The sequence below is a fragment of the Ranitomeya variabilis genome, chromosome 1 (genome assembly GCF_051348905.1).
Source record: "Ranitomeya variabilis isolate aRanVar5 chromosome 1, aRanVar5.hap1, whole genome shotgun sequence".
NCBI classification, from domain to species: domain Eukaryota; kingdom Metazoa; phylum Chordata; class Amphibia; order Anura; family Dendrobatidae; genus Ranitomeya; species Ranitomeya variabilis.
In genome coordinates this window covers 679663376-679679443 of record NC_135232.1, presented here as the reverse complement: position 1 = coordinate 679679443, position 16068 = coordinate 679663376, and the positions used below count along the sequence as shown (strand labels likewise).

General features: G+C 42.1%; 1 protein-coding gene across 6 annotated transcripts in view; it reads right to left on the bottom strand.

Annotated features, from left to right (window-relative positions):
- The window catches only part of DAAM1 (dishevelled associated activator of morphogenesis 1), a 208603-nt gene that overhangs the window by 53645 nt on the left and 138890 nt on the right, over positions 1 to 16068 (bottom strand). For all 6 annotated transcript variants that reach the window (XM_077265188.1, XM_077265205.1, XM_077265179.1 and 3 more), the window contains 7 exons: positions 8682 to 8776; positions 6995 to 7328; positions 5748 to 5858; positions 5514 to 5617; positions 4504 to 4570; positions 4301 to 4418; positions 1101 to 1239 (listed from right to left, as the gene is read on the bottom strand). In XM_077265188.1, coding sequence (XP_077121303.1) covers positions 1101 to 1239; positions 4301 to 4418; positions 4504 to 4570; positions 5514 to 5617; positions 5748 to 5858; positions 6995 to 7328; positions 8682 to 8776 — 968 coding nt within the window. The remainder of the gene's footprint in view (positions 1 to 1100; positions 1240 to 4300; positions 4419 to 4503; positions 4571 to 5513; positions 5618 to 5747; positions 5859 to 6994; positions 7329 to 8681; positions 8777 to 16068) is intronic.

The window sequence follows — 16068 nt, the reverse complement described above, 5'->3', positions numbered from 1 at the left end:
TATTACATTTCGGGAGATGGAATACAATTGGTCCACCAAAAGTATGTAACTGTATAGACGTATTCTACACATCTAATAATTGACACCTTCGACCAAAAAGGAACATAGACAGAAGCATCCCTCGTGTAAGAACAATATGTGAACCCTATGTAGTCTAATGGTTAATCGTAACACAAAATTCACCTACTTTGGAAAAGGTAGTGGCCCCTTTATCTCTTGCATTGGACATATACATTTGGAGAATGCCCTGGTCTAAACGCTGAACACTAATCCTAAGGGTATGGCTCCACGGTCCGGAGGGGCGGCGGTATCGCCGCAGCGGCGAAGCCGCTCGGCGCTAAGCCCCGCCCCCTTCCTGGGACGCGATGGTGCCGGATGTGTACAGTACACATCCGGGATCATCGCACCCCTCGCCATAGGGCCCTGTGATATGCCTTGCGGGGACGCTGCGTCCCCGCAAGGTGTACGGACATGCTGCGTTCTGAAAAGACGCGCAGCATGTCCGGAGTCGCAGGGCCGCCGCGTGCGGGTTTCCACGCATAGTGGAGACGGGATTTCATAAAATCCCCTCCACTATGCTGGAACATCTGGACGCTGCTTGTTTGACGCTGCAGCGTCAAACAAGCAGCGTTTACGTACCGTGGAAACATACCCTAAGGGTATGTGTCCACGTTCAGGATTGCATGCAGGTAAAATCCTGACCAAATCTGCACCTGAGGTCACTGGCAGGTCTCATGCGTTGTCCTTGCGTTGTTTCAGCAATGCAAGGACATGCTGCGTTCTTAAAAGACGCGCTGCATGTGCGTTTTCGCGGGTGTGCCGCATGCATCTTTTAATGCATAGTGGAGACGGGATTTCATGAAACCCCCTCCACTATGCTGTAACATCTGGACACTGCGTGTTTGACGCTGAACGTGGAAACATACCCTAATTCTGTCTTGAACCCAGCTGTAAAATGATAGTATTGACCCAATTGTGCTACCAATAGGTTCTGTCTTGTCTACACAGTAGATATTAATTTTCCTTCCATAAGAAGCATTTTTTGTTTTTAAATCAAATGAAATGACAAAATATTTCATATTCTAATGATCATCGCTTACATTCTAACAACATTTTTGACGTTGAAATTTTCCAGAGGAGAGATGTCGGGATCTTGGCCTTTGTCATTCTGGATCACAATTTGTTGAACAATCCGATCCAGGAGGAGCCAGTAATGTACAGTATTGCCACTTCGTTTATCTGTTTCCAAGAGAATAAAGGGACAAGGACGTTGAATAATAATCTTTATTTTTATACAGCGCTAACATATTCCACAGTGCTTTACAGTTTGCACACATTGTCATCGCTGTCCCTGATGGGGATCACAACCTACATTCCCTATCAGTACAGTATGTCTTTGGAATGTGGGAGGAAACCCCCACACAAACACGGGGAGAACATACAAACTCCTTGCAGATGTTGTCCAAGTTGGGATTAGAACCCAGGACTCCAGCGCTGCAGTGCTAACCACTGAGCCACCGTGCTGCCCATAAATGTTATATTCTCCGAGGACAGGGGCATAGCCTTCAACAAGCAAAGTATCCACAGAAAATGTATCGTGTTCTCAGAAGAAAAAAAGGAAACAATTGCAACCAAGTGTCACCAGAAGCACTCTATAAATAATCACCACGTAGCAAATATGTAAAAGAGAGAACAACAGAGCCGGGCCAAGAAGACAGATTTATCGGAGGTCTGGTGCCAGGTTGTGTTTTTTATTAAACTTGTGATTTCAAAGTCTCGTTGACATTTTATTGGACGGTGTTTAAAAGGAAATGTATCATAAAATAATTTTTACATCTGATTTTTCTAAATAATTTGGGCATCATCTTGTTCTTTATGTGACGATTATCCATAAAAAAAATGTTTTAAAGCGTTCTAATACTAGTGCTCAAAAATAGATTAAATTCTTTAGCTCTGCTTTGCTGTGTAGACTGGGACAGAGTCTGCAGAATCATCCTAATATTACTAGATTACTTAATCCTAGTAGGGTAAAAAATTAAGGGGGTGTATCCGACTCTTTTCAAAAACGGACAGCAGCAACCCACAAGGTTTAAAGAAAATCTACCTTCATACTGTTAGTGATGATTTAAAGGGAACCTGACACCTGAATTTGGCGGGACCGGTTTTGGGTCATATGGGCGGGGTTTTCGGGTGTTTGATTCACCCTTTCCTTACCCGCTGGCTGCATGCTGGCAATATTGCCTTGCGCAGGCGTGTACTCCGGAGGACAGAGAATGAACTTCAATCCAATATTGCGGCCAGCATGCAGCCAGTGGGTAAGGAAAGGGTGAATCAAACACCCGAAAACCCCAACCATATGACCCAAAACCGGTCCCGCCAAATTCAGGTGACAGGTTCCCTTTAAAACAACCAGAAACCTGGCCGCTGCAGCCAATGATTGGGCTGCAGGATCAGAAGACTAGAGGTCAGTCTGTCATCATTTGTGGCAGTGACACAGGGAAAGTAGTTCTTCTTTTATCCCCATGGCTTGCTGCTGTCAGATTATTAAACAAGTCAGAAAACCCCTTTAATGTACAGCTGGAGGATTATAAGGCAGGCTAGCTGTAGACTTATGCTGGGGAGCATCTTGGGTAACAGTTGGGTTACAATTTGTTGATATGTGTAGAAGTTTCTCTAGACTGTACTGTATGATCTGATTTGAAGAAATATGCATCTTCCCGATTACTCCTTTGGCACTGCTCCATATATTTCAAGAGGAAATGGTTATTAAAGGGAATCTGTCACTAGGGTCAACCCTTCTAAATGGGCATGCAGGCCATAGGAAGCTGAATAAAATGATATCTTGATATCTGTAATCCGATGTCTTACTTCAGAAATATCCATGCTTTTCTTATATGTAAATGAGCTGTTCGGGACTATGGGCCGGACATAGATCTCCCCAAGAATCTGCCTCCAGTGCTTATTTTTAATAAAAGGGGCATTATTAGAAGTGTGAGACATGTAACTAACAAAGAACAGTAGAGCTGAACTTTGTCTCATAACAAACACATTTGCTACAGCTCTGCTGTACTGCAACACTACTGTCTGTGAAATTGAAGCCGAAGCACTGAGAGGACAAGTGCAGATGTGTTGTGAAGACAGCTCTTCAATGAGATGAGGAGAGCAGAGAGCGGCCATTACATATCACACTGGTTATGCCTCCTTTCATATTACATAAGCTCTGGGGGCCTATTCTCTGGGAGATCTATGTCCGACCCATAGATCTTAACTAGTGATGAGCGAATATACTTGTTACCCGAGATTTCCCGAGCACGCTCGAGTGTCCACCGAGTATTTTTTTAGTGCTCGGAGATTTAGTTTTCATCGCCTCAGCTGAATGATTTACATCTGTTAGCGAGAATAAGTACATGTGGGGGTTGCCTGGTTGCTAGGGAATCCCCACATGTAATCCATCTGGCTAATAGCTGTAAATCATTCAGCTGCGGTGAAGAAAACTAAATATCCAAGCACTAAAAAATACTCGGAGGACACCGAGCGTGCTCGAGAAATCTCGAGTAACGAGTATATTCGCTTATCACTAATCTTAACAGCTCATTTAAGAAAAATTTTTATTTCTCTGGAATAAAACAACGGATCGCAGGTATCAAGGTATCATTTTACTGAGCTTCCTATGACCTGTATGCCCATATAGACAAGTTAGGAGGGCTGATCCTACTGACAGATTCCCTTTAAGTTATGCACATACTCCTGTTTATTAAAATGATTGTTAACCTTCTTATTCACATTGTATAAGGATATGTCCATATGGTTGACAAACTGCACAGGTTTCCAGGCATTAAACTTACAATGCTATCATTGTGTATGGGATTTTCCAAAAACATGTGGTGGAAATTAAACCCACGCTGCTGATCTGCATATTAATTAATGCTGCAGATTTCCAGAGTGAATTTCACCCGTGGCAATACAAAGGGTGAGATATGGGGCAAGTTGACAGCATCTCTACAGTCAGATCTGCACATCTTGCCGCTGCAGATTTTGCTGGTCCTGTATGGACACCCCCTTCCAGCATCCTAATAACATTGTATTGCAACACTAAACCTATACCCGATCTACCCTATCCCTCCCTCCCAGTAGGTGCAATGGATATTTTTCGGCTGTTGACTTATCACATAGTGGCACCGCAGGAGTAAATCAGTATAACAATAGCAGAGATAATAGCACAACTTATCTAAATATTATAACATTAATCAATATGACTTATCCATAGCCGACACCATACATTCATAGCTCGCATACTTACAAGGCATTTGGAGGCAATGATGAAGTACAGATATAAAGTGCGGATAGGACTCTGAGTGCGTTAACTTCTTCCTTACCAGCTCAAACATCTGAGTTGCGCTTTTAGTGTCTATGTGAACCTGAGCAAGTAAGAAACATGCAGAATATCAATCAGAGAACATAATGCGTCCCCCTCTGTTAAATGGCGAAGATCGGGACACTTACCAGGTCAAATCTTTTGGCAAATTCAAGTTCATCTTCATTTCTCAACATCTCAAAAAAATCTAAATGCCTGCAAATATGGAAGGATTAGATGTGACTTCAGAGTACTTTTCTTGTTCCGTAAAGTTCTACTATGTACTAGAAGTGGGATAAAATACAAGACCAATAACAGATGTCGGCCCATTAATGCCCATCAGACAATATGGGGCAGAGTAATAAAGAAGCAGGCAGTTAATAAATATCATTTTTAGAGGTATTCCAGGATGCAGGGCACATGGAGGTAATCATTAGGATCCTAATTAGGAAGGAGAAAATGTGCTGGCGTCCATTTAATGAGAAACCTGATGACAAGTTCTCTTTTTGGCTAAAACTACATTCTGCAATTGAGCGTCATTAAAAATACTGTACTCTGCTTGGTTAGCCTATGTATTTGACTGTCTACTGCTAGTTGCAGAAGGAGTTAACTGAGAATCCAGCAGTGATCTAGTCCTGATATGACCGTTCATAACTCGTATTCCTTTTTGTGAGGTCCTTTTAAGGAATAGATCAGCTGAGAGAAGCTCAGAAGGAAGAAGATAACAATTAAACTCTCCCATCAGGAGATCACAAATGGATTCACAGTTAACTAATTCTGCAGCCATCAATAGGCAAAGACTGTAGACGGCAAACTGTGCAAAATCTTTAATGTCATCCAACAGCAAAATGTATTTTTAGTCAAATACGTGCATATAACAGTAAAAAACAAATTGCCTGAAAAAGAGTCCATAGGCTCCAGCTGTGTGACAGTAGAGGATGTGCACAAGTTTTATTGACATTTATGACCTTTTATTATGTCAGTTGCCAATTTTGGTGGCGGTCACAATATGCTTTGCATGACCCATCGCTAGACCATACACCAAAGAACTTACAAATGGCTCCCAGCAAAGAAATTGTCACTTTATGTTAACCAAACGTATATATTTACATGGTGTTCTCCTACAATTGCAGTCTTGGGAGTCATCTGCATGACTTACCTATCGAGTGTAGAGTTGTCATGTTCCCGGAGTTTATCAATTACTGGCTGAATTCCCAACATTAGAAATTCGAATCGGAGATGAAGTCGGAAATCTAAACTTTCCTTCAATATGCAGAAATAAATATATCAAATGTTAGCTGCTTTGATGAAACAGAACATATTTTCCTTATGATTAATATTTACAGCAGGAGGTAGCAGCAAAAAAAAAAAAGTATATATATATATATCTTACCACGCCAGCTCCTTGACTAAGAACAGCATTAATGAAAGACATGATTGCTGTCTTCAGGCTGACTTCATCCCGATACCGGCCTGTACTCCGATCGAGGTCATTAATTAAAGTCTAAGAAACACCACAACAAAATGATAAGTGGTCAGATCACATGTAGCAGAACATGTGGCAATCCCACTGGCTGTTTGTAACAAGACAATAAATATGAAAATATGTCCTCTGTGTTAAAGGGTTGTTCCACTGCAACTATATTGATGGCCCATCATGGATATCAGATCTGTGGGGGTCTTACATCTGGCACCCCCATTAGCTGTTCTCAGCTCCAGCGGTGGTCAGATATAACCCATCGCACAGCTCCGTCCACTGTGGAATACAACTAGGCAAGGTATCACTGATCGACGGGATAGGGGCGGTAGATTGCTGATCACTGGGGATCTGACTGTGAAGTGAATAGGAGCAGATCTGCAATACCCAGCTGCAGCCGCTAAAGTGTAGACGGAGCCGTTTTTGTTTTGTTCACTTTTTTTTGTCTTTAAATGCTTTGGATCAAAGGTTCAAACACCCTTTAATGCCAACCATGTGTAATAGTTATCAAAATAATAAACATTTACCCTATGAAAGACAATTTTTCCTCCCCTTGTACACACAGTTTCTCACAGGTCCCCATTAATGCCTGTAGAACAACCCATGTAACTTAGGAGAAGTATCAGATTTTCTTAAATAATGACTGATCCAAAAATGCTGGCTACAAGCTCACAAAGCAAGTATAGACTGAAATAATTGTAATGTTCCCTAAGGATGCTGGAAAGGACAAGCAGGTAGACGAGGGCCTGGAGGTTCTCTGGAATGAACGCTAATTTTAAGGGGGATTTTCCCAATATGTAGTAGATGTTACAATAATAATAATGTAAGCAAATACCTCCAATTAGAAATATTGTACAGTTCTTCTGATTAGCTACGTTACTTACCACATGTGCAGGGCATTGCAGTAGCTTAGGTATTCATGGTTACGACCACTAACAGCTAGCTGTCACTATACGAGTGGTTGCAACCATGGATACCTAATGTGTATTGGGGTCGACTATTCCAACTGGGCAAGTTAACACTGATCCTAATGTATGCAAGTTAACACTGCTCCCCAGAATAGTTGGTAGGTTGCTGATTGCTGGGGGTCCAACCATTGGGGTCGGTGGTCAGCAAGTTACTTTCTATCCTGTGGGTCGGCGTTATTGTAACAGTTGGGTTACCTGGAAGCGCGTTCTCTCGCTGGCGTATCTCTGGTAGTGCAGCATTGCTTCCAGCACTTTCTTGTGTCCTCCAGGGACCAAGCAGACGGCACCCATTATTTCCAGCACAGCTACTTTAGTCTTGATGTTCTCTGTGGCCAGACTCTGAGCGATCACATTAATGCTCTCCGAATGGGCCAAGACGTGAGCCCGCCCCTGAGAGTTGTTCATTAGCGCTTTGATGCAGCCAATGAGAGAGGTATGTATTTGAGACTCTGCTATTTCATAGTCCATACTTTTGAGGAAGTTCAATATACACGTTAAACCGTCCATCTCTATGAATCTGGTCACAAACCTATAAAAAAAAAATAATACAATTCTAATTATTCTCAATGTGTGCTAACTGTAAAATATAATTGATAACACCTTCAGAAAAACTCAAGCACAGTGCCATGCCAAATGCAAGACCTGACGGGGGTGGGTGCATGACACAGGGATCCTCTACTATGTCATTCCATTCACCCACAAGACCTGAAACCACTTTTACACTATGAATGTAGCCCAACATGGAAGATGTATGGTTCTAAAGGGATTCTCCTGTAAATTATTTTCAGGGCGAAACCACCACCAACGACTTTAATCATCAGTTAAAATAATAGAAGGCAGGTTAACATACAAAACCCTTTTCATCATCTTTTTCTTTCATTGCTCCTAATCTGAGATGCTGGAGGATGGCTCTAGACAGAATTAGTCCCCTTCCCCTTCTGGCAGCAATCCTTTTTCACTTACTCTGCATAAGCAGTCTACCTAGATCAGCTGCTATGATACTGTGGAGGCTTAGCTCCTTCCCTGACAAGCAGGATAGAAAGCTACCCTTTTCATAATCTTTTGCTTCCATGTGTATTGCTCCTAATCTGAGCTGCTGCAGGCTTGCACGAGACAGAATTAGTCTCCTTCCCTTTCTGGCAGCTGACAAGAATCCTTTTCACTTACTCTGCAGAAGCAGTCTGCTCAGATCTGCTGCTATGGTACTGTGGTGGCTCAGCGCTTTCTCCCTGACAAGCAGGACAGAAAGCTATTTCTTTTGACTGCCCTGCACTGAACAGAGGATCATGGATCATTATGCAGAGATCTGGCTGTGAGGAAAGTGACTGAGCATGCGTGTCCACCAGTACTCAGATCATTTGGTGGACATGCACACTGCTATATATTTTTAACACTAGGTGTCACTAGACTACATAAGTAAATGTCTTCCTTCTTTACTTGATTTTTTATTTTCTTCTAACCACATGTAAATTGCAAAGTTTATTCAGTTTTTATCATCTATCCAAGAGATCAGCAATCTTTGGCACTCCACTCTAAAATCAGGTCAGTAATAAAAAACACCATTAAAGGGAACCTATCAGCAGGATTGAGCACCAGCATAACATTTACTCAAAACTACAAATAAAGATTAAACAACAACCACAAGACGGATTTCATCACAGGTATCATTGTAATCAGCATAACACCGCCGACCTGACACTGTAGGTTACTGTGCACAATCCTGCTGACAGGTTCCCTTTAAGCAACATAGTCTGGTCGATGACCACAAGTGTTTCGCCACACTGTCTGACTTCACCCCAAGCTGAATTCATTACTTGCATCTATAAAGCATTCAGTCATAAGTGACTGTAAGAAAAAAACATTTATATAGGATTCTACGGACCTCATAGGTTTTGTCCTTAGCGCAGTCTTCAAGCTCTCTACAGTTTTGTTCCTTTCGTCTTCATCTTCCTTCTCCATTGCCAATAATGTTCTCCTCTGCGACATGGGAAATGGGAAAGTTAATTGCTCGTTCATTAAGAGTTTAATAGGATCATTAACCATTTATTGCACCACGGGAGTGCAGAGAATAGCACATAATCCGTCCTTCCTTTCTAAACTAAATTTATAGGATTTAATAATAATGATCAGTAGTGAAAACCCCAAAACAGGTTAATGGGGGCTGATTTTAGGACAGAAGGATGGCACTCTGTGCCCATTTTAACCATCTGCTGTAAACAGGATAGCAGACAATGGCTAAGATCATCCGGATTACCATGAATGTTTATTCACAGAGAGAAAACTAAGGTTTGATACCACACTACTGAACTTAAAGGGGTTCTCCAAGGAAATGACACTGGCAGCCGTTCCAGTGTATGGGATGGGTCAGCAATGTAAGATTGACCTCCGCACCTGCTGAGGATTAGCACAATGGAGGTGCCACAGCACACACCACAGACGTGGGTTTAAACGCATTATGTCATTAGTGATTAAAAAATACAACATTTCTTTTCGGAAAAAAATATTAAAAACTAGTTCTCACATAAAAAGCAATAACAATGTCATAAAAAGATGTGACATTACCACTGTTCTTGGCTTTGTTTCTAACAGCATGCAAATTGCCTCATTTCCCAGAGGCGCATGCATGGCTTATAAGTCTCCTCACTCTGACATGCCAGATTTGGATTGTCACTCTCCACAGGGAGAAACGTCACCCCTTAGGCCGCATTAAATACAACAGCAAGGATAAAAAAGATACATTACAAAATCATGAACTGAGGGGGCATTATCACATCTAAGAAAATCCTCTTGACGGTTATAGTAATAATAATCACAATAAGTGATGGCTGTGCAACTCAAAATGTACTAGATATTTGCTGGATTTTGGAAGCAGGCATGTGGTTGATGCTACATACACACATCCGTGTGCAGTGTCTGTGTGACATGTGTCTTTCTTCAGGACATACAGTGGAAGAACGGGTAATGCCGCATTTCTGGTAAGAAAGGAGTTCTGAAGTCCTCGAAGTTTGAAGAACATGTAGTTTACTCAATTGGTTGAAATGCTTTTCGAAATCTGGCTTCTTCAGGCGAACCACATAAAATACAACTCTTATGTAATTCTCCTGAGGAAGACGTCAGATTTCGAAATGCATCGAGAATAAACTACACGTTCTTCAAACTTTGAGGACTTCAAAACTCCTTTCTTACTAGCAACACAGCATTACCCACTCATCCACTGCATATCCTGACATCTATTTTGGAGATTCCAACCAGCAGATCGGCAGCAGCTGGACCCATCATTGAGCTTCTGTAAGAGCTATGCTTTCTAACATCTCAACCAGGTGAGCAGTTACCCAGCACCCGGCGTACCCGGGCCCTGGCGAGACAGGGGGGCCCATTCAGGGCCGGCGTTAGGGGCAGGCAGCTGCCAGTGCCTAAAGCCCCCGCTCCCCCAGGGGCCCTCAGCTAGCAGCTCATCACCCAGCTGCGATGGGGCCCCTGTGAGGCAGGGAGGCCCGCCTGTCGCAAGCGCCAACTCCCCCGCCGCCGCTTTGAACTTTACCGGCGTCTGCCGGTAAAGTTCAAAGCAAATGATGGAGGAGAGAGCGTCACTGATGCTCCCTCTCCCATCATTCCCCACTCTGCCTCTGACACTGCCGCTGAGGGTGCGCGATGACGTCATTGTGCATTCGCTGTGTGTCAGGCCGTGCAGCGGCAGCTGTCGAGAACGGAGCAGGGAGGGAGCAGCACGGCGCGGGAACGTTGAGAGGTGAGGAGTGTTTTTTTTTTTTTGTAACTATAACAATGAGTACTAGACTATGGGGCCATTTTTGGGGGGAGGGGGGCTGTGCTGTATACTACATGGCTGTGCTGTATACTACATGGCTGTGCTATATACTACATGGCTGTGCTATATACTACGTGGGCCATGTTATATACTATGTGGGCTGTTATATGCTACGTGGGCTGTGCTATATACTGCGTGGGCCGTGTTATATACTACGTGGGCTGTTATATGCTACGTGGGCTGTGTTATATACTATGTGGTGGGCTGTTATATGCTACGTGGGCTGTGCTATATACTAAGTGGGCTGTGTTATATAATATGTGGCTGTGCTATATACTATATGGGCTGTTATATGCTATGTGGGCTGTGCTATATACTACATGGCTGTTCTATATACTACGTGGGCTGTGCTATATACTACATGGCGGTGTTATATGCTACGTGGGCTGTGCTATATACTATGTGGTGGGCTATTATATGCTACGTGGGTTGTGCTATATACTACCTGGCTGTTCTATATACTACGTGGGCTGTGTTATATAATTTGTGGCTGTGCTATATACTATATGGGCTGTTATATGCTACGTGGGCTGTGCTATATATTACATGGCTGTTCTATATGCTACGTGGGCTGTGCTATATACTATGTGGGCTGTGCTATATACTACGTGGTGGGCTGTTATATGCTACGTGGGCTGTGCTATATACTACATGGCTTTTCTATATACTACATGGGCTGTGTTATATAATATGTTGCTGTGCTATATACTATATTGGCTGTTATATGCTATGTGGGGTGTGCTATATACTACATGGCTGTTCTATATGCTACGTGGGCTGTGCTATATACTACGTGGCTGTGTTATATGCTACGTGGGCTGTTATATACTACATGGCTGTGTTATATGCTACGTGGCTGTGCTATATACTACGTTGGCTGTGTTATATACTACATTGCTGTGTTATATGCGATCATGAATCGTGGTATGTGTTAAAGGGGGGGCCCACTGAGACTCTTTCGCCCGGGGACCTCAAAAACCTGGAGCCGGCCCTGCAGTTACCGCACCACATAATCACCCTATCTGGATAACGCCCTTGTTTTCTGCCCTTTTTAGCCTTTCTTCATCTGATTTTTTTATCTGTCTACACACAGACCTATTGAGCATGTCCAATTCCGATCCTCAAAATCTGACCAGAATAGGACCTATTCCGAATCAAACACTTGGTTCTATGATTTTCACAGATGTGTGAATAGATCCGTCAAACTTTACTGGTTCATGTACCCTTGGATAAAAACAAGAAACAAAATTGTGTAGCACACAGACATTTCACACCATGTATGAGTGTTGCGGCCCACCAGAGTTAGTTAGGTCTCCCCTTTTTCAGGAGCATTGGCCAGTACAGTATTATGACGATAATTCAAAATTAAAGGAAAAGGTGTTATAGATGCTCCGCCACACATTTTGCCTACATGAGATTAATTTAAACCTCATTACGAAGCTGCTGTTGACTAAAGTGTTGGCAGTGCACCTCTATTTTTATAATACCGTGTATTTGGAATTTGTCTCCATTGTTGTATAATTTGAGGATCCCTAGTTTATTGTAGCAATCCCAGGATAGATTGGATTATTTTATGTAAAGTTGTATATATGGCTCCTGCTGCTTTGGAAATCTTCATTGTATAAATCCTGTATAACAGATTTAGTAGGAATTCATAGTCAGCCGTAATGAGTTGTCTCTACAAGTCTAAGCAGATCAGGGCCAAAGGGGGGTTGTCTGTCGAGATAATGACAAGACCTGTTCCATCACAGCAACTCCAGGGCCCACACTGGTGTCATCTTCGGAGCAGTCTAGGCTACACATGATAGGCTATTTCTTATATTTTTCTGTTTACACCAATATAAGACCATTATTAAACAAATATAACGAAAAGGAAATAAATACGAGACCAGTAATAAAAGCAAGGCCAAGTTCCTTGAAAGTTAAGGCTTAGGAAACCCCTTTCATCATCCTGCAATTTACAGGCATCTAATCCTCCGATACAAGAAAGTGCTGAAATTCTCCATGTTTGCAATTGTGTTTATAAAGGAAAAGACAAACAGAGCGACAGGTCAATGGAGTCTGCGAAAATGATTGCAAACATCTCGCCTTCAACAGCTGAGCAGGATAAGAAAAAAAAAAAGGAAAGGGAGAGGAGAGGGAGGAAAGACAACGGTTGTGTTATTGCTATTGTATTGTGTGACTTGCCCCTTGGTAATACGTGTGGACAGCTGTCAGCAATGGTACAAAGCAATCCTGTGCCCTGCGGGGCTTCCCGACTAGTGATGTCATTTATTCCATCACTCCTTTGCAAAATTCAACAAAGACAGCACAGAGGAGGGAGGCCTAATCTCTCCAATATGCAGCTGCTACATGGGAAATGTATAGATGACCCAGTAGCTGCTCATCCATTAACCGTGGAGTCGTCAATATATTCCAAGCCCCCGGCGCTGCATTGTTAGTAATGGAAAATCTTCATTGCACATACGGTGGCAATTCTTGCATTGTGTTCCTGTAAAAAATTAGTGAGTGTAACCATTAAACAAATTGTGCTCGCATTTCATACTGTCCTACTTCGGCTATATAGGTGTCCTCTTTAATAGGGTTTTCGCACGATTTATATTTATTCTCTACCTATACTATAGGTGATAACGTAATGATTGCTAAGGGTTCGACCGCTGCACCTCAAAACTTACATATTCTAACGTAACCATCATGTGCCAGCATAGCGTCCCACAAGCCAAAATAATTAAAATAATGCCAAAATAAACTAGGTGAAAAGAGCCCTTAGGCATCGGATCAAATGGATGCATAATACCGCTCAGTGCAGTACTATGATACCAAGACTTAAATTATGTGCAATTTGCAGGCCCAAAATAGGTGAAGCCATCTGTTGCACAAGGAGAACAGACTCGTCTGAATGAATACACCTTGTTATAGCAGAAAGGTTTAAAGCAGAGCGACAACAATTTTTTGTTATTTATAAAAGAATAATGCAGATGTTTTAGTGCATGCTCTGTGTATATGAGTTACTCGATGGCTTGTCTGCCATCTTGGTTCCTTCTCCTCCACAAGCCCCTGTCTTCACAGTAGAGGCAGAGTCTCATCACATTACAATTGCTTTAAATCATATCTAATGTCAGTGGTGATAAGTAACATATCATTGTTGTGCCCTTACTGTAGAACCTTTGTGTATTCATTATGATGCAGTTTGGTCAGTCTCCCCCGCCTCCTGCTTGTGAGAAGTTGCTTCCAGGCAGAAGAATAAGGGAGCAGTCACTCCTGTGTATTCTAGCAAACTCAAACCCAGCCCAGCATGTCTCTAGGTTCTAACTGCTGTTTCTAAGAGGCTTCCCACCCTTTCTAATTGACAGGTACTAGTAAATTAGGGAGACAAAATGTGCATATAGGGTCTTATCCTTAGATTAAGTGCGTTTTATTAACAGGGAGCTGCTCATCTGATGCATGTGCGTATCAGCTGCTGCAGATCCACGGGCTGTCCACGCGACCTTCTCAGAGATGTTGTACAGGATAGTTTGTAGATTAAGTCCACGCTGCCACAAAAACACAGATTCAAATGTAATGAAAAACTCTGGTGGTTTATTTATTATTGAATAAACCACCAACCAGAGTTTTTCATTACATTCAAATCTGTATTATTGTGGCAGCGCGGACTTAATCCACAAACTATCCTGCACAACGTAATTGACAGGTAGGAACTTCTCACAAGCAGGATGCAGGGGCAACAAACTGCATCCAAAAACACAGGAGATTCTGCATACATTATTCACAGAAAGCAGAGAAGGCAGCATGAGTTAGTGGAGTTTTATACTATATTATTGCTATCTTATATGTGTATGAAAGGATATCTTCAGCTTTAATGGTGGGGGTAGTGCAGGAAAAAGAGGAGCCATGTGAGAAGGACTGAGAACTGTTAGAAGTCCACACTGAAGTTCACGGGAGGTCAGAGGCCGTGCTGTCTATACAGGAGAGCATTCAGTGGACTAGTAGTCAAGTGCACATGAAGAAAAAACCCACTTCGATAGAGTGTTATTTTAATCAATTATATCTAGAGTATCAGATTTACTAAGGATTAGTAAATATTATGTATTATTATTCAATATTACTGGGTGCTGCCACATTTACAGTATATTCCGAGGTATTGCTGATCTTTTTATCTTTTCTCAACTTGCAGTTATCACAAATGATGCGTGACACCTGCTAGAATGTTTCTCCAGTAAAATCATATCAAATTTCCATTAAAAGACACGACATGTCGAACTTGTATAAACAGTCTTCGCTTTATAAAAAGTTAAGTATCTCGTGAAAATGTGGAGACATTCTCTTCTCTGCCCTTCAGTGTTTTAGTGACCTAGAAAACGTAATGAAGTCAGCAACATACCGTTACACAATTTGGTGTCCAATCTAGTAATTATACTATTTAGACTTTCGTGTAGCGGGCAAGTTACCATTTTCAATACGTCTTAAGTCTTACCCGCTCATGACCCAACTACAGTCACAGGCATGATATCAGTTGGTAAGTCACATATTAAAATATATGCATACGAGCATGAGGTATCAGCATTTCAATTGGATCAAATAGTTTGGGAACATATAGGTTGCCGTACATGTGAAGAATGTTGGCCTAACCCAATGATTTTGGTGGGAGCTTCCAACCAGCTCATGTGCATGGGGTGACCAGATTCTCCTCTGATGTCCAATGTTGTGGGAGAAAAGGATTGTGCATGTCATTCAAGAGATCTAATGGGCGAGACAGGAACCCTATATGTAGCTGGTAATCTACAGCGGAGCCGAGACTCCTGTGCACCTTAGACATCCAACTAAAGCAACATATACTCATTAAAGTGTTGGTTGCCTAAAAACTATCCCTTTCCATGTGTCCAATTAGCAAATAAGGTTGTGATTGAGGAAGGATCTTCTCTTCAGAACTTTCTCTCATTCAGGATGACCCTTTTAAATGGTTTAGAAATTAGAGAAACATTGGTGCCTCTCCCAGTAAAAGCCCTATGCCCGTCCAGAACATGTGCTTTATTTTAAAGCTCAGCTTAATTAATTAAAGTAAATGTGATGAAGCAGCAAAACCATAGACAACCTGTGGACTACAGTGGTGCCGCTTTGGATGAAAGCAGTCATGTCTTCCTAAAAACATACAACACACAATTAACAAACAGCGAATCCACTGAGGACACATTTAAATGAGCACAATTACTAGAAGAGACAGCAAGACTGGCTAGTGATATAGATTGGAATGTTTTGTCAGACAGAGAAATTTTTTTTATTGCAATATCTGATGACCATATCCAATGGAGTAGCCATTCCTGATAGACAAAATGTAAAGAATGATTGAGGAATCTCCTTCCAACATTATTCTATCTACTCAGCTCAGGCCAACGTCCCCAATGACTTTGCAAAAAGAGAATCTCAGCTGTCCGTGCCAAACGCC